The 23,001-nt window shown below is 45.3% G+C and overlaps 3 protein-coding genes across 14 annotated transcripts in view; 1 reads left to right on the top strand and 2 right to left on the bottom strand.

Annotated features, from left to right (window-relative positions):
• si:ch73-366l1.5 (FILIA-N KH-like domain-containing protein) overlaps positions 1-11,523 on the bottom strand; it is a 16,898-nt gene extending 5,375 nt beyond the window's left edge. For 10 of the 12 annotated variants that reach the window (XR_001574230.3, XR_001574229.3, XM_015975269.3 and 7 more), the window contains exons 1-2: positions 11,190-11,522; positions 1-120 (exon numbers count right to left, since the gene is read on the bottom strand). The exon at positions 1-120 is cut by the window's left edge and continues 595 nt beyond it. Coding sequence is in view for 10 of the 12 variants with exons in the window: in XM_015975269.3 (XP_015830755.3) it covers positions 1-120; positions 11,190-11,429 (360 nt within the window). In the remaining 2 variants the exon portion in view is untranslated. Of the gene's footprint in view, positions 121-11,189 lie in introns of all 12 variants that reach the window. The other 2 variants (XM_015975264.3, XM_015975265.3) reach the window with 2 other exon arrangements.
• Positions 11,524-13,168: 1,645 nt separating this feature from the next.
• On the bottom strand, positions 13,169-18,240 carry jmjd6 (jumonji domain containing 6, arginine demethylase and lysine hydroxylase). The gene is made up of 6 exons (XM_015975263.3): positions 17,890-18,240; positions 16,803-17,191; positions 16,400-16,686; positions 14,526-14,661; positions 13,895-14,033; positions 13,169-13,530 (listed from the first exon to the last, which is right to left on the bottom strand). Exons 1-6 carry the CDS (start codon positions 18,016-18,018, stop codon positions 13,399-13,401), a joined length of 1,212 nt encoding a protein of 403 aa, XP_015830749.1. The 5' UTR covers positions 18,019-18,240; the 3' UTR covers positions 13,169-13,398.
• Positions 18,241-20,271: 2,031 nt separating this feature from the next.
• On the top strand, positions 20,272-22,781 carry LOC107395813 (histone-arginine methyltransferase METTL23). The gene is made up of 5 exons (XM_015975277.3): positions 20,272-20,488; positions 21,370-21,474; positions 21,631-21,868; positions 22,022-22,106; positions 22,208-22,781. The coding sequence occupies exons 1-5, from the start codon at positions 20,372-20,374 to the stop codon at positions 22,419-22,421; spliced, it is 759 nt and encodes a 252-aa protein (XP_015830763.1). The 5' UTR covers positions 20,272-20,371; the 3' UTR covers positions 22,422-22,781.
• The last annotated feature ends 220 nt before the right edge of the window (positions 22,782-23,001 follow it).

The raw sequence follows: 23,001 nt of genomic DNA, 5'->3' as shown, positions 1-23,001 counted from the left end.
TACTGGAATAGGTTTCCGTGGCGGTTCTGGTTCTGCAGCAGGTTCTGGTACTGGAATAGGTTTCTGTGCTGGTTCTGGTTCTTGTACTGAGACGGGTTCTGGTGCAGTCACAGGAGCAGCCTGGAACACAGAAACAGACCAATCAGAAACAAGTCCAGCTGTTCCTTTGCCGACTTGTGACTGCGGGTCGGTGACGACCCGGTGGGAACAAAACAGAACCGACTGCTTCCCAGTACAACTGGAGCAGTTCACCAATAGAAAATAATGAAAACCCTCACTTCAGCGCAGAGGAAACAGGAAGTACAAAAGTAAAAGCTTGTGTTCGGATTTCTGAATCTGTGTTTTCTACTTTTATAAACAATTTTATTTTTGTAAATAAGAGAAATTAAATGTAGTCGTTTTGTTTAACACTAAAAAATTATACTGTTAGACAAAACTTCAAAACGGATCCATAAATAATCCCGATAATCTGAGATCCAAGCACATTTGAGCCGCCTGCAGCTGATCGCTCCGACATCCGAGCAGCTGATCCATTTCCTGTTCCGGTCTCTGGTGTCAGCGTCTCAGGAGCCAAAATCCCGGTCCAGTTCGACTACCCAGATCCAGTCTTTGTCTGATTTCCTCCCCAGCAGCAAGACATCCCTGTAATCCTCTAAAGTGGTTCTGAATCAACAGTTTCAGACTAAACTGGATCAGATTGCATTTCTGTGACAGGCGGCACAAAGAAAACACACTCTGACCCAACTCTGGCTTATCCCGTGAATCCGAGGCTCTCTCCCACTTTCTGATTCAAAGGTCGGGGAGTAAAGTTGTCAAGTTCTCCAATCAGAAGATTTTATTTATCTGGAAACATTCATCTGAATTCATGAGCCAGAGCAGAACCCCTGGGGGGTTCAGACCAGCATCTGAGCCTCTAAAGACCCAGAAACAGGTTCTGACCAAACGCAGGATACTTTCTAGTGTCTTAGTCATAACTTGGCTGTTTAGATGAAATCTGAGTTTGAAGCGTTGTTTTTAAAGTCATCTGTTTGGGATCTTCTTGGATGAGGTCAGGAGGACTGGACCAGATATCAGGATAGAGGTCAAACTAATAAATAAGATTAAAACAAAAAGTCTAAACTTGTACTTTTGAGTGGCGTTTGGCAGCTTTTTGGTTTTTTTGGACTGAAGTTTTTTTCTGCTTCGAGATGTGAAACATGATCCTGAAACCTGAGCAGAACTTTGAGCTCCATCAGTTCAGCGGGATCTCCTTTTACGGAGCGCTGAGCTGCCTCCAGTGTTTGGAATCCAGAAAGAGGAGGAGATCTGGGCTCCTGAGCTGGACCTGCGGTTTGCTGCAGAGAGGCTGGATGATCAGAACCAGACGCTGCTCCCTGAGGGTGTCCGTGACACGCAGAGATGTAAATCTGATCAGGAATCTGCTGGAGTCGTCATAAAACCCCTGCAGCTAATCTAGAGTTGGGTTCTGATCCTGCAGCTCCAGGTCAAGAACATGTTCTAAAACACGTCTGAGCTTCAGCCAGAGTCAGGAATGGGGCGGTCCAAAGTGTCCCAGTGGCTGTTTCGAGCCCTCAGAGTGATTCTGTGAAGCCCAGAAGGGAAGAACGTTGTCTCAGAGAGCAGACTGTTGATGCAGATTCTTGTCAGGGTTCAGAGATGTGCCGATAACCGGCTAAACTAACAAGTTCAGCAGCATTTCTTTCACCGGTCAGGAAGAAAACGAGTCATTTACTAACAAGAACTTTTGTTTTAATTTTTTTTTCTGGTAAAATTTTATGAGACATCCAGTAGCTCGGGGGGTATAGCAGGTTGTCCAGTAATTGGAAGGTTGCAGGTTCGATCCCAGCTCCCACCAGAGAATGCTGCCGTTGTGTCCTTGGGCAAGACACTTAACCCTCCATGCCTGCTGGTGGTGGTCGGAGGGACCGGTGGCGCCAGTGTTCAGCAGACCTCGCCTGTCAGTGCGCCCCAGGGCAGCTGTAGTTCCATCGTAGCTCATCACCACCACTATATGAACGAGTGAATGAATGACTGTGTTGTGAAGCGCCTTGGGGGGTGGTAGAACTATAAGAGGGCGCTATACAAATACAGTCCATTTACATTAAACTGGACCACAAACTCACCAACTTACTAAAAATCTAACTTGTGACCTTCATAAACCTTTTACCATCGACTACTTCTGACTAAATCCAGCAAACGATAAAGAAGAAAAAGAAACTCAGATCGTGTTCTTGTTGCTGATGATAGACTCAGACTCAGATTTATTGTCAAGACAACAAAGTAGAAACGGTCCAAACATCAAATCTGCTTTGTTTTGTTGAGGCGAGCGTAGTGGACACTTATCATGTCCTTATAAAAGGATCCTTCTAATATTGTGCATTTATTATATAGTTGAACAGGTACAAAGAATCCCAATAAAATTATTTTCACACTTTTTTCTGAAAATGTTTGTGACTTACACTGCGATGAGTTTGGACACCAGTGGTCTGGGTTGAATCTAATGGAACCAAACAAAAGTAGAGCTGTGAACCGTTCACCCCACCCCACTCAGATAGATGCCTGAACAAAAGCCTCAGTGTTTAAGCTGCACAATCGTCCCTTATGGAGCAGCTGAAAGACGAGCAGCTGAGGGACAAACATCTGAGAGACAAGTAGCTGAGGGACACGCTGCTGAGAGACGAAAGGCTGAGGGACAAATGGGTGAGAGACGAACAGCTGAGACGAACGGCCGAGTGACGAACAGCCCAGATGAACTGCGAGCCGTTGTCAGGGGGAGGTTTGAGCTCAACACTCATCTCTGTGACAGGAACCAGAGCAGCTGTTTATTTTAGTCTGCAGTTCAGTGTGATGTTCAGCAGCAGCTGTTTTAAACCCTCGTTCTCCTGTCTGAAGAGTCCAGATCAGGAGTCACCCAGCTCTGAAGCTGAGAGCGACTTTAGGGTTCCTGAGCCACACGAAGAGCTACCAGATACACAAAGTTTGTTATTCAATTCAATTCAATTCAAAGATACTTTATTAATCCCAAAGGGAAATTAGAGTTTCAGTACACACAATTCAGAGATCAGACATACATACAGGCATAGACACATGACAAGAATTGGTGACTGTGGTCATTCACAAGCCTGAGTCGCGCTACCTTAATAGAGATAAGAGGGTTTGTATGAGGATTGGTTCAGGTGGAGGGAAAAAAAAAGGCACTTCAGAGTTACCCTCCACAGGGAGGGCAGCTTTGCTCTACAAAAAAAAACACCTCACAAAGAGATGCAACAGACTTCAGACCTCACACAACATAAGGTTGGGGTGGTGGGTTTGGGACTCTCCACACATCAGCAGCAGCAGCCACGATAAGCAGCGCTCGTCAACTAATTCTGGACAGGGGAAGGAGGTCGTTGGGGTTTGGAGGGCACAGTGACTCCTGGAACGATTCGGTGGCCTTCACAGCCCGCAGTCCCGCCCAGGCTGGGATAGGAGACAGAGTTGCCGTTGCGACGGCAGCATTCCACATTTCATCTGAGGGGGGAGTATTCGTTGCAGCCTCTCAAGGGCACTAGATTCAGATTAGAAATTGTTTTGGGGCCAGACAGAGAAAATTTCCTCTCTGTCTTAAAGTTCTTTTGGTCCTCAACCTCTCGAAATCCCAATAATGGCGTAAATTAATGTATCCCAATCCGTACTGTGGACCCACCACCCGCAGGAGGAACATGAAGGGTCCAGTGCAGTGTGGATCGGGTGGCAGACCGAGGCAGGAGCCCTGGCGGTCCGACCCCGGGACAAGGAAACTGGTTTTTGGGACATGGAACGTCACCTCACTGGTTGGGAAGGAGCAGGAGCTTGTGGCAGAGGTTGAGCGGTACCGGCTAGATATAGTCGGACTCACTTCAACACATAGCATTGGCTCTGGAACCCAAGTCCTTGAGAGGGGTTGGACACGCTCCTTTGCTGGAGTTGCTCCGGGTGAGAAGCGGAGGGCTGGGATTGGCTTTTTGTTAGCCCCAAGACTCTCTGCCTGTGTGTTGGGGTTTACCCCGGGGGACGAGAGGGTAGCTTCCCTGCCTTCGGGTCGGGGAACGGGTCCTGACTGTTGTTTGTGCTTATGCGCCAAATATCAGTTCAGAGTACCCACCCTTTTTGGAGTCCCTGGGACGAGTGCTAGATAGTGCTCCATCAGGGGACTCCATTGTCTTGCTGGGGGACTTCAATGCTCACGTGGGCAATGACAGCATGACCTGGAGGGGTGTGATTGGGAGGAACGGCCCGCCTGATCTGAACTCGAGTGGTGTTTCGTTATTGGACTTCTGTGCAAGCCACAGTTTGGCCATAACGAACACCATGTTCGAACATAAGGATGCCCATCGGTACACTTGGTACCAGGACAGCCTAGGTCGCAGGTCAATGATAGACTTTGTAGTCGTATCATCTGACCTGCAGCCGTATGTTTTGGACACCCGAGTGAAGAGAGGAGCGGAGCTGTCAACTGATCACCACCTGGTGGTGAGTTGGATCAGATGGCAGGGGAAGATGCCATGTAGACCTGGCAGACCCAAACGCATAGTGAGGGTCTGCTGGGAACGCCTGGCAGAAGAACCTGTTAAGACGGTCTTCAACTCCCACCTCCGGCAGAGCTTTGACTGCGTCACGAGAGCAGTGGGGGGACATCGACTCCGAGTGGGCCTTGTTCCACTGCGATTGTAGAGGCGGCTGTTGCTACCTGTGGTCACAAGGTGGCCGGTGCCAGTCGTGGGGTGTCGTCAGGCTGAAGAAGGAGGCCTACAGGGCGTGGCTGGTCTGTGGGTCTCCAGAGGCAGCAGACAGGTACAGGATAGCCAAGCGGGGTGTAGCAGTGGCCGTTGCCGAGGCAAAATCTCGGGCGTGGGAGGAGTTTGGTGACGCCATGGAGAAAGACTATCGATCGGCTCCAAAGAGGTTCTGGCACACTGTCCGGTGCCTCAGGAGAGGAAGGCAGCAACTCACTCACACTGTTTACAGTGGGGATGGGGAGCTGCTGACGTCAACTGGGGCTATAGTCGGACGGTGGAAGGAATACTTTGAGGAGCTCCTCAATCCCACCTATGCGCATTCCGAGGAGGAACCAGAGCCGGGAGACCTGGGGGTGGACTGTCCAATCTCTGGGGCAGAAGTTGCTGAGGTAGTCAAACAAGTACACAGCGGCGGAGCCCCGGGGGCGGATGAGATTCGTCCTGGGTATCTCAAGGCTATGGATGTTGTAGGGTTGTCGTGGTTGACACGTCTCTGCAACACTGCATGGCCATCGGGGGCAGTTCCTGTGGAGTGGCAGACAGGGGTGGTGGTCCCCATCTTTAAGAAGGGTGACCTGAGGGTGTGTTCCAACTATAGGGGGATCACACTCCACAGCCTCCCTGGAAAGGTCTATTCCAAGGTACTGGAGAGGAGGGTCCGATCGACAGTTGAATCTCATATTGAGGAGGAGCAATGTGGTTTTCATCCTGGCCGTGGAACTGTGGACCAGCTCTATACCCTTGCAAGGGTGATGGAGGGGGCATGGGAGTTTGCCCAACCAATCCACGTGTGTTTTGTGGATTTGGAGAAGGCTTATGACCGTGTCCCCAGGGGCACCCTGTGGGGGACGCTCCAGGAGTATGGGGTGGGTGGCTTCCTGTTAAGGGCAATTCATTCCATTTACCAGAGGAGCGTGAGTTTGGTCCGCATAGCCGGTAGTAAGTCGGACCTGTTCCCGGTGAGGGTTGGACTCCGCCAGGGCTGCCTTTGTCATCGGTTCTGTTCATTACCTTTATGGACAGAATTTCTAGGTGCAGCTGTGGTGTGGAGTGTGTCGAGTTTGGTGGCAGGAGAACCTCGTCTCTGCTTTTAGCAGATGATGTGGTCCTCCTAGCTTCATCCAGCTCTGACCTTCAGCTTTTGCTGGGTAGGTTCGCGGCCGAGTGTGAAGCGGCTGGGATGAGGATCAGCACCTCTAAATCTGAGACCATGGTTCTCGACCGGAAAAGGGTGGCTTGCCAACTCCGTGTCGGGGGAGAGGTCCTACCTCAAGTGGAGGAGTTTAAGTATCTCGGGGTCTTGTTCACGAGTGAGGGTAGGAGGGATCGGGAGATCGACAGACGGATTGGTTCAGCGTCTGCAGTGATGCGGACGCTGAACCGATCTGTCGTAGTGAAGAGGGAGCTGAGCCAGAAAGCCAGGCTCTCGATTTACCGGTCGGTCTACATCCCAATCCTCACCTATGGTCATGAGCTTTGGGTAATGACTGAAAGAACGAGATCGCGGATACAAGCGGCCGAAATGAGTTTCCCCCGTAGGGTGGCCGGGCTAATCCTTAGAGATAGGGTGAGGAGCTCAGAAATTCAGGAGGGACTCGGAGTAGAACCGCTGCTCCTCCGGGTCGAAAAGAGTCAGTTGAGGTGGTTTGGGCATCTGGTCAGGATGCCTCCTGGACGCCTCCCTGGGGAGGTATTTCGGGCATGTCCTGCCGGCAGGAGGCCCCCGGGTCGACCCAGGACCCGTTGGAGAGGTTACATCTCCAATGTGGTCCGGGAACGCCTTGGGGTCCTGCCGGAGGAGCTGGTGGAGGTGGCTGGGGAGAGGACGGTCTGGAGCTCCCTAGTTGGGATGCTGTCCCCGCGACCCAGATCCGGATAAGCGGAGGAAAACGACAATCTGTGCCGATTTGTCCACTCGCTCCTTGATGGCAGTAGCGGTTTTAGGCACGGGCAGACAGGGCAGTTGCCCGGGGCGGCATTTTTTCATGACACAAAAGGGGCGCACAAGCGCGGAGTAAAAAATAAAAAGAAAGAAATCTGCGCCGCACCGAGGTTTTCTATTATCTGTCATATCACAGTGTCTAGATTGGAAACAGCAAGTTGGCGCCCCCTGCAGCTGCAGGCGCTTCTGCTGACTGAGAACATTCATGTGCACCGTGTGTGTATGAAGAAGAGGAAGGGGAGGGGTGCGGCGGGGGAATTCACCTCTGGGTCTTTCCCAAATGAAATGAGCGGGTAGGGGCTGAATCAACTGTATTAACATGGCTAAAGTCAATCACATCTTGATGTTCTTCCATTTAACGCACATTTCATTCATAACATCATAAACACAGGCCTATCATTCTTTCAGGTTTTTCTGAATTGTGTGAAATGGCCGAATAAAAAAAGGAAAAACAAAACGATTTTGTGGTCATCAAGGTCAAATCGTTTAGTCCAGACTAAAGGAAACTTATTGAGTCAAGAGCCAAACAGAAGAGATGAACATAAAAGGCTAACACCACCAGGTGCCCGATTCAGGAATAAAAAAAAAGAAAAAAAAGAGGAGAAAGATAAAGGTATGTACGCTCTCATGATGCATGTTTTCAATTGTTTGAACCAGTTAACTGGGATTTTAACGGTTAAATTCAGTCAACTAATTGCTAACAGAGCTAATAGGGCTGAAATATTGAAACGAATATTCAAATGGTTCGAAAAAAGTCCTTGAATCGTGTTTTACTGATTCAAACTAGGATTTGTTAAATGCTCGCTGCAGCCTGTGGCCTGCCTGAACAACAACAAACACATGTTGATCATGTTCACATAATAATAAATAAAACAACTCTACAAGCAGAAGGAAACTCCCCAGTCACCACTAACTATCCTATTTATTTATTGCAGATGGCTGCACTGATTATTTTTACATGATTTGTTCTGTAAAAGTTGGCATTTTTGGTAGTCTACAGTTTTTTTTATGTCAGTTTAAATTACAATTTCAGAGGCAATTCTAAAATATTATGGATCATGATAAAGATCTATTGGAGATCTACCCCATCTTTTGGACTGCTCTGCCAGTCACTGTGGCTCAAGCTGAGAGGAGCTTTTCAAAACTTGATCGTCATACCTGAGGTCACCTATGTTTCAGGGGCGGCTCACTAACCTGGCTCTGATTAGTATCGATCACTCAGTAGGGGAGCCGATTTCATATGATGACATTATTGATGACTTTGCATCAAGGTTGGGTTTTAATTTTAGTTTGTGTTTTCTGTTCTAAGTGCAATGCTGTAGTGATTATCTTTAGTTTGTTACTGTATGTGTGAAATATTTTTGCTATTTAGAATATTTATTATATATTATGTGCATATATTCTTAATATTTAGTTATTGTTTGTTTTTGTATATTTGATTCTATATATTTTGATACAGTATATAATGTATGTTGCTTTACATTCTGACAACTTCATAGTAATTAATGTACATATGTGCAACTTAGAAAAATGAATGTTCAATATTCGTTCTAATAAAACATGCCTGTTTGTAGAAAACATGTGTGTGTTCGTGCGGGTGGGGTGGTGTGGTGGTGGTGGTGGTGGGTGGGGGGGGCGCTCAAAGGGGGCCTCGCCCAGGGAGTAATTCCATGTAGAACCGCCACTGCTTGATGGCATCCATCTTTTGTGCCAACGCATGAATCTCGGCCAAAGTTTCAAGCTTACGATTCATCTCGACAATTATGAGTCTGTGAATTCACAGCGCGGTGTAATCCATCCCTGAGCTCAGGGAGATAAATGAAATGATAAATGAACCGCACTTGTATAGCGCCTCTCAGAGTAAGGACTCCAAAGCGCTTTACACTACAGTGTATCATTCATCCATTCACACACTGGTGGGGATGAGCTACGATGTAGCCACAGCTGCCCTGGGGCGCACTGACAGAGGCGAGCCTGCCGAGCACAGGCACCACCGGTCCCTCCGACCACCACCAGCAGGCAAGGTGGGTTAAGTGTCTTGCCCAAGGACACAACCTTCCGATTACTGGACAACCCGCTCAACCTGTTGAGCTACTGCTGCCCCCAGCGCCAATATTCCTCAACAGCTTGTTAATTTTCCGGTAAGCCAGGAAGCCTGCTAGGCCAAAGAGCAGGAAACCTGACACCAACACCACGAATATCCAGACGTCTTCAGAATCCTCTACAGACAGTTGAGGGAGGCAGATCAGGTTCCACTGTTTCCAGGAGTCCATGATATGCCCAGCTGGATCTGTCCCAGTGGGGCACCCGGGAGCCCCTTCTCCCGTTCTCATCGTTGAAAAAATGTTATCAATTGCGTTAAGTGACCAACTGACAAGATAGGGAGGAGAGGAGGAAAAAAAGCGTCTGCACTCTCCAGGAGCCGGAAGAAAATGAGCTCAATGCCAACCTACAATCATAGACTGTACATACATGTACGGACTGTACATGCCTATAATAGATTACTTGAACTAAACTTTATATATAACAAACATTTCTCTTCAACAATACTTCCATTTATAAATTTATATCAATGCAAGTGTGATTAAAATGGCAACAAAAACATATGTACATTACACACACACACACAAAATTTGCTTAGAGGTAAGTTGTGCTATTTTTTGAACACCTTATCAGAGTCCCAGGGGGCACCATGTTGGTGACCCCTGACCCCCGAGAAGAGAATGTCAAAACCTGCAGGTTCTTCAGAAAACTCTGGACTTGTCTAAGTTTACAGCAGAAAGAAACAAGCTGCAGCCTGATAAGGAAATACGAGCTTTTTAAAAAGGCCCTGAGATAAAAGAAAATCTTGTACACCAGTAATGTTTAACCTTTCACTGAAACTAACTCATGATTAGATTTGTTTTAGTTTTGTTAAAGAGACACAAAAGCGCCTAATTTCAATTTGGTGTGATTAAAAAAAAAAAAAAAAACGATTTTAACTATTACAGATTAGTCAACTCTCAATAACGTGTATAAAATATTAGTGTGTATATATATATATAAATGTTGACAAATTATAAAAAAAAGTTTTACATTTAAGTGTCTCTAAATAATAAAAAAGATCCAAGTTGAAGAGAATAAAATATTATAGTGCAAGAAGTCTGTGTCCTCAAATGTGGACACAGGGTCTCAGGAGACTGACCTTCCAGTTGAAATGTTTACTTTGAATCGTTTTATTATTGAAATTTAATTTGGATTAAAAATATTAAAGCTGCTCATGAAGTGGAACTACTGCTGCAGTTTGTGTGACCCAAATATTTATTATCAGAAATAAGTTTGAACATTCCACCATGAAGCTTTGATTGTTAATTATTTCAACCATTTGTCCAAAACAACAACAACAACAACAACAACAACAACACAGCTTCAGAGCAGACCAACATGTTTGGCTTCTTATCAGCCAAACCAGAAAACAGATATCAGGACTGCTGCTAGGGATTATGGGTGACGTATTTCCCAACTGAAAAGAGTAAACAGTTTAAAAATATGTTAAATGTTTTCAGCGCTAAAATATTTTATAAACATGTCAAACAGAATACATGACCTCTGACCCCTCTGAGCTTCTGTGTGGACTGCAGCCATTTTTGTCCTCTGAAAATATAAAAATGTTTCAGAACCTTCTCAACTTAAGATTGTGTTCTTGCTGTGTGAGGTTAGAACTGGGCCGGGCCTGAAGGATCAGAACCAAAAAGATGTGCTGGAGTTGCCACGCCCACCTCCACCACAGCTGCAGCCAGTTTCAGACATGGTTTCAGACAGGCGACACCAGGAACAAGGCTGTAAATATAAACATGGGTCATGTTCGGTGCCACGTTTAGACATTTACATGTTCCAGCAGGACAAGGCACATCCCCACAGAACTCAGCAGCTGGGTCAGAACCATCATGGACGAGTCACACCATAAACCCGCCTGCTGTACATCAGCTTGTTCACACAGAAATGCATCAACAGCTGGAGTAAAGTCCAAAGCCCCTGATCAATCGAATCCTGATCAGCAGTTTTCCTTTAAACTCTGATTTAAATTAAATTTTAACCATTCAGAAGGAATTCACCAGACCTGGGAGCCGCTGCTGTTTCTGAATCAGCAGTTTGGAAGCACATTTATGGGTCTCCTCGTTTAAGGAGCAACCCCAGCAGCTGGTGGATCAGGTGGACCAGAGACCCACATCAGGTCTGGATCAGGTTTCACTCACCTTCACTTGTTTCCTCTATCAAGTGTTTCATAAACATAGACAACGTTTTTAGTCATGAATAGTTTTATTACAACTGAAAACTATAACATTTGTTTTCCTACATTGAAATGTTTTATTCTGAAGTTTCTGTTTAGGTTCAGAAGAAACTAAATTATTTAAAATGTTCTGAGTCACAACTTTTATATGTGAATGGTCCAGGAAAACAAACTTATTTGGTTTTAAATAAGAAAACACGTTTAGGAGGCCGAATCTAACCTTCACCTCCGACTCTCGGTTCTTTTCCTCCGGAGCCGGTGGCTCTGGTCCCGGGGACCGGAGCGGTTCTCCCAGCGCTCTGGACGGAGGAGCCTCATCTCCGTAGCCGACTTTGGGCTTTTTGGTCCCGCCTGAAGAGGACGAGGAGTCGGTCTTCCTACCGAGGAGCGAGGAAGCAAAAACCAGAGCCACGAAGGTGAAAAGAACCGCGGGAATGAGCACGGCCGGTTCCAGATCCATGACGGCGGGTTCTGGAGCGGAGAGGAGCGAGTGTGTGTGGGTGTGTGTGTTCCAGGCTGCACTCACACACTTTCTGGACAACCTACCTCACACACACACACAGCTGAGGGGTGGGCGCGCGCGACTGGTGGATGACCGAGACATGATCTGCTTCAAAATAAGAGCCTGCTTTATTTTAAGGAAGAGGTTATGTCACAATAAAATGACTGACTAGGAACAAATAGTTAACAAATTCAACTCGGATCACTGTAAACACGTCATTTCCATAAACGGGACGGCTGATTAAAATGAGATAAATGATTAAAATATATTTGAAGCTCAATAATCAGACAGGCTTGGTTATAGAAAAGTTTTTATTGAACAAAAACATAAATCACATTAGTCTCAGAGGAGCTGGGAGCTGAGTTTTCAGGTGAAGGCACCATGTGATCACTTTAAACCCACCAAACACAGAACCAGGACCAGGAAGGCACTTCAGATTCTCGATGCTTCCAGAACGTTCACCTCTAAATATTTAAACCGATTAACATCATATTAAACCAGATTTAGAAATTCATAAAAGCCACCAGAAGAGCTCAGGTCTGGCTCTGAAAGCAGCATGACAAAGAGAAATAACCTGAAACAGATTTGAAACATTTCAGTTGATGGGTGCTCACATCATTCCTGCCCGTTCATAAGGAGCTCGGCCAACAGGAAGTCCGATTATGTGGATTTATCTGAACCACATCTTCTCTGTTAAATTTAAATGAAATTGTCTGGGAGGAGGATTCTGGTTCCGAGGAGCCGTTTAAAGCCAGGACCCACGAGCGTCTTTAGTCAGGAACCAAATCAACACCGGGCTCAGCAGCATACAGAACCTGCAGGTTCTGGTCCTGCAGCTGGAAACAGAATTTGCTGACTCAGCAAGAATCAGAGTTGAAAATATATCTGAATGTGAGTCAGCACAACGGGTCAGGTCACTTGATCCAACCTAGACAGAACCCTAGAGACAGAACTACAGTCACCTTCAACATCGACAAGCAGAGTCAGAACCTGACTGGACCTGTGTTCTGGTCACTCAGAACAACGACTTTGGCTCAGAAAGCTGTTGGGTTTCAGCATGATGCTCCAAAATGGCAAAAGTGACTAGCGGCGGTTAAGTTTGGCATTAATACAACTGGGCCAGAATACGGAACACTGACCCGCCCGATATACTGAAGAAAACACCAGAAACAACACGTCCATCCAAACTAGAACACTTACTCAGAACCAAACACAAACCTGCCGCTTAAACCAGAACCGCAGCCAGAGACCGGCTTCACCTGGATCCAGGTGGGTTTGGGTTCTAACAGCAACTGGAGCGAACACGCCACATAGAGCTGAACATCTGCAGCACGCAGTTCTGGTTAAGGCTTTTATTCTGAAAATCCAATCAACAAAAGGCAGATTAAAAGTTTCAGAAGAGTGGAGACATTTAGCTAAACCAGCAGGATGAAGCTGAATAAACCATCAGCAGAGATCTGGATGTTTCCGTCCTGAGTCGTTATAAACTCGAGTTGAAAGAAATCTGCAGAACCTTTAGATTTTTCCCTGAATGCTTCAGGATGGAGCAGCAAATGAAATCCTAATGAATCAGATTTCTGACAGCAGCCAGTGAAATGTTAAAATGTTCCAACATCCCGGTCAGGAGACCATAAAACTGGGTTCTCCGAGCGCCCTAAACACAGCGCTGTGCAGCAAACCCACAGCAGTGAGGTCGTGTTCCAGGTTTTTCTCCTGGATGTGATTTGAAAAATAATGGCAGAGCTGAATTCCCCCCACACACCCCCAGTGAGAAGCACAGTGATGAAGGTCTGCTGCAGCCAACACCCTAAACGTGGCCCCTGTCTGAACGGCCAGCCCCACCAGGAGCTCAGACCTTCCAAACAAATCCAGAAACAGCTGGAGGTCAGTCTCAGAACGATGGGGGCCACTGAGTGGAGGTCAAAGGTCACCGTGACGAGCATCTCTCCTTACTGGCGCAGTCATCCTGGGTGGTTGAGTCACCATTGGCCATCATCCCGCAAGTGCGCCTCTTCTTCCTACGGTGGGTCATGGCGTCGCCCTCAGAGCCCGACTCTGCCTGCAGGAGACACGACCCAAAACAACGTCATCAGCTGACCTTAAACGCTCTCCCTGAGCCAACAGAAATGCACTTCCCTGTTTGAACATTTTGTTTCTTGAAATAAAAACGTAGGTTGAAACGGGTCGAACGGGTTCAGTTCTGGCTGACCACCATGTTCCCAGATGTTCAGAACCCAGAGGCTCTGTTCAGACGGCTCAGGTGGACGATTCTGCTGAGCCCTAATGCAGCAGCTCTAAAAGCTGTCGGGTCACTTTGATAAATATTCTGAGTTCTGTTGTTCTGAATCAAGTGGGTTGGAGACAAACCCAACAATCAGAGGATGGTTGGGGTTCCACGTGCATCAGCCTGTTCCAGAACTCACATTAGAATCCGAGTCAGACGAGCTCGATGAGGACGACGAAGAAGAGTCACTGGAACTGTCCGAAGCGATGCCCGTGGACTCCTGCAGGTCCACTCTGTCTGCCAGTACAGCCAGATCTGGACGCTCCTGTTTCAAAATCCTGAAACAAAACATAATCTGTTATAATCCCTGGAATCCTCAGCTGGTTCTGGTGTAACAGATTAAACCGGTCTGATTAGGTCCAAGTCTCTAACCATGAAACATTTATCTTTTAGGGAAAAGCGTTCGCAGTGATGCAACATCAGCCCCATCCGAGGCGATGAAGAGGAGAAAAGATTCGCTTAGCTGAAACATCTTGTTCAAAATAAAAGATTGTTTTAGACACAGATACAGGCGCTGCAGAGCTCCGACATGCTGACGGGTCAGTTTTACTGCATCTTGGTGGAAAATGGACACAGGACCTAATCTGCCTCCTTGTTTCAGGAAACAAATATTAGCTAAACCCTGACAGTGGTTAACAACCTCAAACTGGGAACTAAAGCTAAGACCTGCATAAATCCATAAAAAAGCACAGATCACATGACTCCTGTGATGTTCTGATCCAGATCATGTTACGGTACACACAGAGAAGCATCCAGAGCTGAGGACGTACCGATACCACTTCCTGGAGAGCTTGGGTCGTCCTCGAACCGTTTTGTGCCAGACGATGGGGAAGTTGGTGGTACTGGCAAAGTTCTGAGTGATGGCGATCGTTGTGTCCAAGTTCAGCACAACATGCCACCATCCACCTGAACACACACACACACACGTTTACACACACACGTTTACACAACACACCCAGAAACTAAATCATCATACAGAGGTGTGTGTGTCAGTGAGCTGGAGAAAAAAAACAACCAAAGTCCAAATAAAAACTTCAGAAGTTCTGTTGGTCCAGAACCATCTTAGAGGATTACAGGACGGTCTGGCTTTGGGAGTGACTGACCCACATTTCTGAGTCAGAGGACTCCACAGTGCTTTACACTTCAGTCCTTCACACACTGATTGTGCCCTGGGGCATGCTGACAGAGGTGAAGGGGACCGGATCGGTTTAATCTGGACCTTCAGAACCAGCTAGAAGCCTGGCCCCAGCAGAATGGAAACCATTTGGTAGAGCTGATAAGTTGCTGTCGGTCAGACTCTAATACCTGATCACAGGAACAGCTGAGGGTTTAATCCGACCTCATCGGCTCTGTTAGCTTTAGGTGAATATGGGTCATGTCGGCTGTCCTGAAGGGATTTTCAGTCATGGTTGGAGACCAGTTAGTTATCGATAATTAGGACCAGCAGGTGACGTCACAGAGAGCGGTCTCCAGGAAAAGGATGAAGTCCTCAGACTGGAGAGTCATTAACTCCCATGTGCACGTGCACACGTCACAAACTACACTCAAATAAAAATCCTGAACCAATCCTGATGTAAGTTTTTTGAATATCTGTGACTCAAATGTGAAAACCCAACTAAATGATTTCAAACCTATTTTACTTTTCAGGAATTGTTGCATGATAAAACCTGAAACCACGAACAAAATGAAGGTCAGCTGAGGTGAAGTATTAGGGCAAAGCAGGCCAGGTATGCACCGCCAAACAGGAAGTGAGTCCGTTATTACTCTGACCAGCAGGTGGTGCTGCAGCAGCTAACTGCGGTTGAAAGATGCAGGACGGACAGATGGCCTCTGTTCCCGAGGTCTAATCGGTGAGTTGACGCCTAACGGCTGATGAACCCACCTGCTGCTAACCCAGCCCAGCAGTCTGAACCTTAGACCTGACTGGCTTCTGGGTGACGGATCAGAGCCCTCATCAACACTACAGTTTGTGTCTGAATATGTGGAGTTCTTCTGTAAAACAGACATTTGACTGTATTTTTCCTATAAAATTATTTATGCGCAGAACATCTCATTAGTTCAGGCTAGAGGGTCAAATCCAGGTTTCACCAGAGTTCCCGTAATAAATGTGACATAATATGTTTAAAGATGTACTGATGTGAACTATCACACACTGTGAACTGATATCTCTGTAACGAGTTTCATTTTGAAATATATCGGATGCACCTCGCTGTTCCACGTCTCACTTCCTGTTTGGCTCGTGTAATTTCTTAAACTTCATAACAATCTGCATGCAGCAGCCAGATAAAATTTGAAGAAACTTTCCGGATCCACATCCAGCTCCACACTGCATCACATCTGGTGTGAATGCCCTGATTGGACTCGATTATTTTTGGCCTTGGCAGAGGCAGCACAAAGTCTGGACCACATCAGTCCTGCATTTAGTGAAAATGAGGGATTATTCAGTCCTGGTCCTGGAGGGCCACTTCCCTGCATGTTTCAGCTGTAACCCTGCCTCAGTGATTCTTCAACATGTCCACAAGTTCTTCAGAAGCTTTTTAATCATGCATTCATTCAAACCAGTTGTGTTGTTGCAGGTAAACACGGCAGGAAATGGCCCTTGAGGACCAGGATTGCATGGTTCTGGACTAAAGCTGACACTGACCGGGAACAAACACAGTCTCTCCGGGTCTCTGCAGGATCTCCAGCGGTCTGAACTCCTGAGGCCAGGCAGGCTGCTGCGTTCGAGGGTAGATCATGCTGAACCAGGTGATAGCCTCGTCCTGCTGGTTCCCCCCCTCTTCTCGGGTCACTTTGATCAGCTCTCGGGGCGTGTTGGTGGGGAACAGACACCACCTCTTGTGGCCTTGAACCAATGAATTCCAGGCACTGGTGCCCAGCGGGTCAATGTGGATTCCAGTACCGGAGCGAGCTGGACCCATTACAAACCACCTGGAGGGGGATTAGAGTAATTATCTGGTGACAAATCAATAAACAAAATGAAAGAGCAGATTCTGTCCCTACAGACGCAGATAGACTGACATTAATCCAGTTACAGATCCACACACCTGTAAGGAGGTCTGCGTTTCTCTCCTGCAAACTGGAACAAGTCGTCTCTGAAAAACACCGGCACCTCATAGTCCTCCAGCAGTTTCCTTCGTTTGGCGTGTTCGCCATAGCTGCTGTCAAAGATGTAAAGCGGGCTGTCATCTTTGGTGGACTCCAGGTACTCTACGTAGTACTTCATTTTCATCTTCACAGAGTACCCGTCGTTGTCCTCCCCACACTTGAACTTCTGGTTGCGATATTTTCGTTTAAGGCGCTCCAGGGTCCATTTTTCCCGAGCGGGCCAGCTGTCCTCACAATTGAGCAGGACGACAGGTTTGTAGGGCCGCTCAAAGCGCTGGATGAACTCTTCTGGACTCAGATGGAGGGCATCCACTCGCTCCACATTGTCCTGAAACAGAGCGGAGCCCATAATGAAACAGCCAAGCACTTACATAAATGTTCCACCCATGTGATTCAGGTTCTTGATACATAAAAGTTCCATGTTCAGACCGTTACTAATGCAAGGCCAAAGATAAACAACGCAGATAAATTACAATTCCTTCCAACCAAACCCTTGTAGTTTGTTCTTTACATTGAAATGCTTTATCACTGAGCTGGTAAGGGTTAGGGTAAAACCCTGAGGTCACATGAGGTGAACAGATCTTTAGTAACATGGACCTAAATACCACACAGGATCTTCTCTTGGCGTTTTCGTTTCTGTCAACTATTACAGATTGTTTAGCTCCACATGAGTTCTAATATGAACATTTTGAACATATTTAATGTCAGAAAAACTCCCAGAAGTCTCCTAACTACAAACCAGCTAGACGCCAGTAACGTGCAGAATTTAACATACAAAATATTGGTTATTAACAACAGAAAATGTAAAAATCCGTGATTCTGACTATTTATTTTAGACAAATTAAATCAAGACGTAATAAATTAAGATATTTTTGATCCCATAACTTTGATTTTATTAGTTATTTTCATCTGGGAGTCACAACTGTTGTAACATCGTCTCTTTTGTCTACGTGACAAGCTGCACTCTCAGCTGAGCTAGCAGGCTAGCCTCTGTTAGCTCAGTTCCAAACCTGCGCAGACAGTTACCTTCACGGTGCGGTGTGACAGGTCGAAGGTCTCAGAATAACCGTGTTTTATCCAGTCTAACGAGTCCTTGAGTTCAGGCCTGGCGCTCCGCTTAGCCTCTTTTATTCTCTTTTTACTTTTATGGTTCATGCTTTTCTCCTGCGTGTGGTTGCTGGTTAGATAGCTAACGAGCTAACCTGGGACTACATTCACCTTCCCAGCACTTTCCTACACTCTCAGCCTAATCATACAACAGAACCACACATTAATCGACACGTAGAAAACGTTCTCGGTTTCCTATCTAATGTAATTTTATTCGAGGATCTGATCCGGAAAGTTCTGTAAACTAATGCTAGCAGCGGAAGGCACAATGCTTTTACAACCGATTATGCAACAACGCCCGCCCATATTTCCGTAAAAAGAAGCTTATTGGCTACGACAGCAACAACAAGCCGAATCCTGATTGGATTAGCCAACAGTCTGCACCTTCCCGCCCATCGATATAATTGGCTGTTACAGCTCACGTTCCAGCTGATTACTGGGTGGAAAATAAGTGGGCCCAATAAATGTCATTGAAAACAAGTATATTTTTGCGCGTGTCCTCCACATGTGCCCTAGCTTCATAATAACAATGCGCCGAGCTTCAGCACTCTGGCCTGCGCACGCCAATATGTTCCGTATTTGATCATTTTTAACGGTGTTGGAGGAATCTGAAGGTGGCGAGTCATTCTGGCAGATTGTAATTAACACCTGTCTCATGCAGGTGTTCTGACATTGTAAACCTCACACACAGAACATTGTGGATGTAACTAAATAAATCAAGAAATTATTCCCATTCAGGCTATTAACAGCGCGCTGAAGATCTGAAGTTCAGAGTGCGTCTGTCAGAGGTCAGACACGTTCCAGCGGAACCACGGCTCACGGGTGCACATGTGAGCACATCTGGGCTGGGCAGAAGTACACTGTGATGGGGAAAGAGGTCGATCATGTTTTTTTAACCCTGTCTGTTTAGCTTGACGTCTGATATATATATATATATATATATATATATATATATATATATATATATATATATATAACGTGACATTAAAACAATAAACAACAACAAAAAATGACAGCACAGGATTGCACAGCATGATGGACATAAAGCACATTAATCTAAAAAGAGAAATATCATCATAAATCAAAAGTCTGATTTCTGACCGTTGAGTAATAAGAAGTATTGTCATTCATAAACCTCATATGTAGTGTATCCTCAGGTCTCAGGAAAACATAGTCAGAAATCACATCAAAAGGCCTCAGACATCAGTCCTTGGAGAAAGAAGCACCAGGTGTCTCTACCTGCCTGGGATTAGGGGTTTTGAATGCTCTACGTTTTATTTAGAACATAATAGAACAGGATAGACTTTAGTAATCCCACAGTGGAGAATTTCACTCTTTACAGTAGAGAAAAAGTAAGAAGGAAAATAATAAGGTAACAGATAAATGCACATTAGTTTTAACAATGAAAAACATTGTTCAAACAATATGTTTTCATGTTTGTATAATGTAATTTTCATGTTCTTACTAATATCATATTGCAGAACAGTGAAAATTGTATGATTCAGTGTTTTGGTTCTTCACTAATACACAGATTAAATAAAGCTTGTTTTTACCTTTATGTTTTAACCTAAATGGAATCAGGGAAGGAGAACAGAAGGAACAGAACAAAGTGAAAATGATTCTGTTAGAACAACAAAATAACATAATATTGCTTAAAATTTATTTCATGTTTTAGTTTATTTTTGAGTCAGTAGCAACTCGATGTTGATGTGGTAGTCCTTAGTGTCATCCAAAGTGACCTTACAATGGGCCACTCTTAGATTTTTGCAAAAGTCAGCAGCCCTAAACACGTTTGTTGTAAAAACATCTTTTTTTAACCAAAAATCCTGTTGCAAATTAACTTCTCTAATATGACATTGTTTGATGATGATGATGATGATGATGATGATGATGATGATAATGTAGCATCCACAGAAGTCCATTACAATGGACTTCTATGTTTTATTTACATGACAGGGGAAATATCTAAGCCTGGTTTACATAACGCTTCATAAAACCTTTGTGATGAGGTCCCACCAATACTTTAAATCTCTTAAACAGATCTCTAGAATAATTAAGAAATCTGCAATAATTTACCAAATATTGCAGAATCCCTGTTGCCTTGCACATATTGTTGTCTTTTTTCCTTTTTGTTTGTAAAAATGACTCACCTCATCTCTGCGTACCTGAATTGTTATAATGTCAAGTTCCTGACTTGTTTTGTTAATGTTATTTTCAATCTATCAATAAAAATAAACAATTAATAAAAAAATATATATATTCTCCAATCCAGAAGGGGGCGGTAACGCACCTTCCGTTTTTTGGGACTGCAATAAAAATAGAGAAGGAAGAGCAAAGCAACCTGAGTAATGGGTTTGAGTTTAGTTGTCCTTTAAGCGTTAAACCAACAGCAGGAGTGTAAATGTGTAGTTTTTCCTTCATGGAGCAGAAGGAAGGCGGATCGGCCAAAGTAACAACCAAAGTGTTCACCTTTGAGGACAAAAACACCAAGGAGAGTCTTACCGTCTCCATACCTGAGGTCTGTCTTAGATTTTACTACATGTTTAACTTTCGTTTGAATCAAAATGAGTAAAAATAAGCTAATTATAGCCTAACTAAAGGCTCAAAATCTGTTTAAAATACCAGAATTCAAGTTTGTTCAGATCCTGTAAAACAGCGTCTAAAAGCCATGAACGCACTCCTCCTGGTCCTGGAGACCTTACCCAGCAGGTGTTAGTTGTGCTTCAGCTCACCTGATTTCAATCAGCAGGTTACTGACAACAAGCTTCTGATGAGCTGCTGAGCAGGCGAGTGTGTTTGAGCAGCGAAACACGTAAAACATGCTGGAAACAGGTGTTACGTTGACATGTGTTCACCCTGCTGTGAGTGGAAACGACCCACTCACTAAAACCCCACACCCTAACCACAAACACCCTGTCACCAAAACTGTGTGTTTAACGTCATTTTAATATGTGAAAGTATTACTGTAGTACTATGTATGTATTTGTTTAAGGGTAAGGGTCGGGGCAAGGCTCAGGATGGTGGGGGAACACATGTCGACGTAACACCTGTACCAGGAGTGATCACCACTGCTTTACGTGATTAAGTATTAAATACTGAACAAAGGCTTTCGTTGGCATTACTAGATGTTTATTCGATCTTTCTTTAGTTTTAGTTTTTTTTTTATTTTTTTTAAAACTAATTTTGATAACATTAACATAAGAGAAGTCATAAGATAACATTTTGATCTTTCATTTATGTAGATTTTACTTCTGTGTCTGAACTTTACTGTAAAACAAAAAGTTTAAAGGTTTTTGTTTTGCTGTCGGAGGTGATTTTTGTTGCATGTTCAAGCGCTAAAAGCAAATCAGAGTATCTGGTCCTTGCTGAAGCTGCTGTCTGACTGGTTCTTCGTCCCAGGTTCTGGACCCACAGTATGGGATGTATGTGTGGCCCTGCGCTGTGGTTATGGCCCAGTATCTGTGGACCCACAGGGACGACCTGACAGGCAGGACGGTACTGGAGGTAAGAACCCAGGAACAAGCTTCAGGCTGATCTGAAACCTGAGTTTAGACCATCTTTTATCCTTTGTTTTCATCATGTTTCCATGGTAACACTTCCAGCTTGAATAAAGGACATTTAGGGCTTTTCTGGAGTGAATAGCGTCAGTTTCGTCCTCAGCTGGGTGCAGGTGTGAGTCTGCCAGGTGTACTGGCGGCACTGTGTGGTGCTCAGGTGATTCTAACTGACAGCCTGGACAAACCCTTGTGTCTGGAGAACTGCAAGCGGAGCTGTGACACCAACGGCCTGCAGAACATCACCGTGTTAGGCCTCAGCTGGGGGGAGGTGTCACCAGACCTCCTGCTGCTTCCGAAGCTGGACATCATCCTTGGTTCAGACGTCTTCTACGATCCTGTAGGTCAGTTTGTGTCCCGGAGACTCATTCTGATAGGAACAGCTGATCTCCACCAGGCTCTCCCAGAATCCATCATCAATTTTCTGTACTCGTTAGGACTTGATTCAGCCTTAGCTGTCATGTGTCCTTTTTCAGATTAGCTGTTATCTTTTTCAGACTTCGAAGACATTCTGGTGACATTTGTTTGTCTGCTGAGGAAAAACCCAAAAGCCCAGTTCTGGACAACATACCAAGTGAGATGGTACTGCTGCTGTTTAACCCCTAGCTTCAGCCTCTGGGTCGAATCGGTTCATCTGACACTTTGCTTTGGCTTCTTTTGTTTTTACTACTCGTTGGGTCTAGCGCTGACTGGTCTATCGAGGTGCTGCTCCGCAGGTGGAACCTGAACTGTGTTGAAGTCCCGCTGTCCCAGTTTGATGCAGATGAGTTTGAGCTGGCCGGGTCCAATCTGCCAGGCAGCCACAGCATTCAGATGCTGATAATCACCCAGAAGGAGGAGTCTGATGGAGCTACTGGTGGGCTTGAGCGGTCCATCAACCCTAGCACCTCTGATTAGTTGTTTCAGATGGTTCCCTGAACAGGACGTGAGCTGCTGCTTTGACTGGAACCGCTCAGGTTTTGAGTACCAGTGAATACTGATGTCCTTCCTGAGGTTTCAGGTCTCATTTAAGCATCAGACATATTGGACCTGATTCCAGTCTGGAATTAGGATATATTTATTTACTCATTTATATAATTTTGACTGAATTTTACTTTGTGTCCTGGTCAAAGAAGATAAATTTATTGTCTGGAATAGTCTAAACTAAACCAATCAGTCTGACTCCTCTTGTGTTGTTTCTAAGTTTGTGGCTTTTTTTCTGAAGCTTCTGAATGTATTTAGTCTCCATCTGTTTAAATAAAAACATTTTCTTCTGTCTGAAGTTTGAGGTTAATGCAGCGCGTGGTCAGGTCTGACTCGTCAGTGTGAAGCAAGGACCCGATGCTGCCACCTGGCGGTCACAGGAGAGACAACACATCAAACATTTAATGAAGGAAAAGCAGAAACAGGATGAACACAAGGAAGAAAAGCAACTTTTATAAAAGTACAAAAATGGTGGCGGAAAAAACGAACAGAATTAATGATTAGAAAAATAAAG

Source organism: Nothobranchius furzeri, chromosome 5 (genome assembly GCF_043380555.1).
Source record: "Nothobranchius furzeri strain GRZ-AD chromosome 5, NfurGRZ-RIMD1, whole genome shotgun sequence".
In the NCBI taxonomy this organism is placed as follows: Eukaryota; Metazoa; Chordata; class Actinopteri; order Cyprinodontiformes; family Nothobranchiidae; genus Nothobranchius; species Nothobranchius furzeri.
The sequence above is the reverse complement of the archived record's forward strand: the minus strand, read 5'-3'. Positions and strand labels throughout refer to the sequence as shown.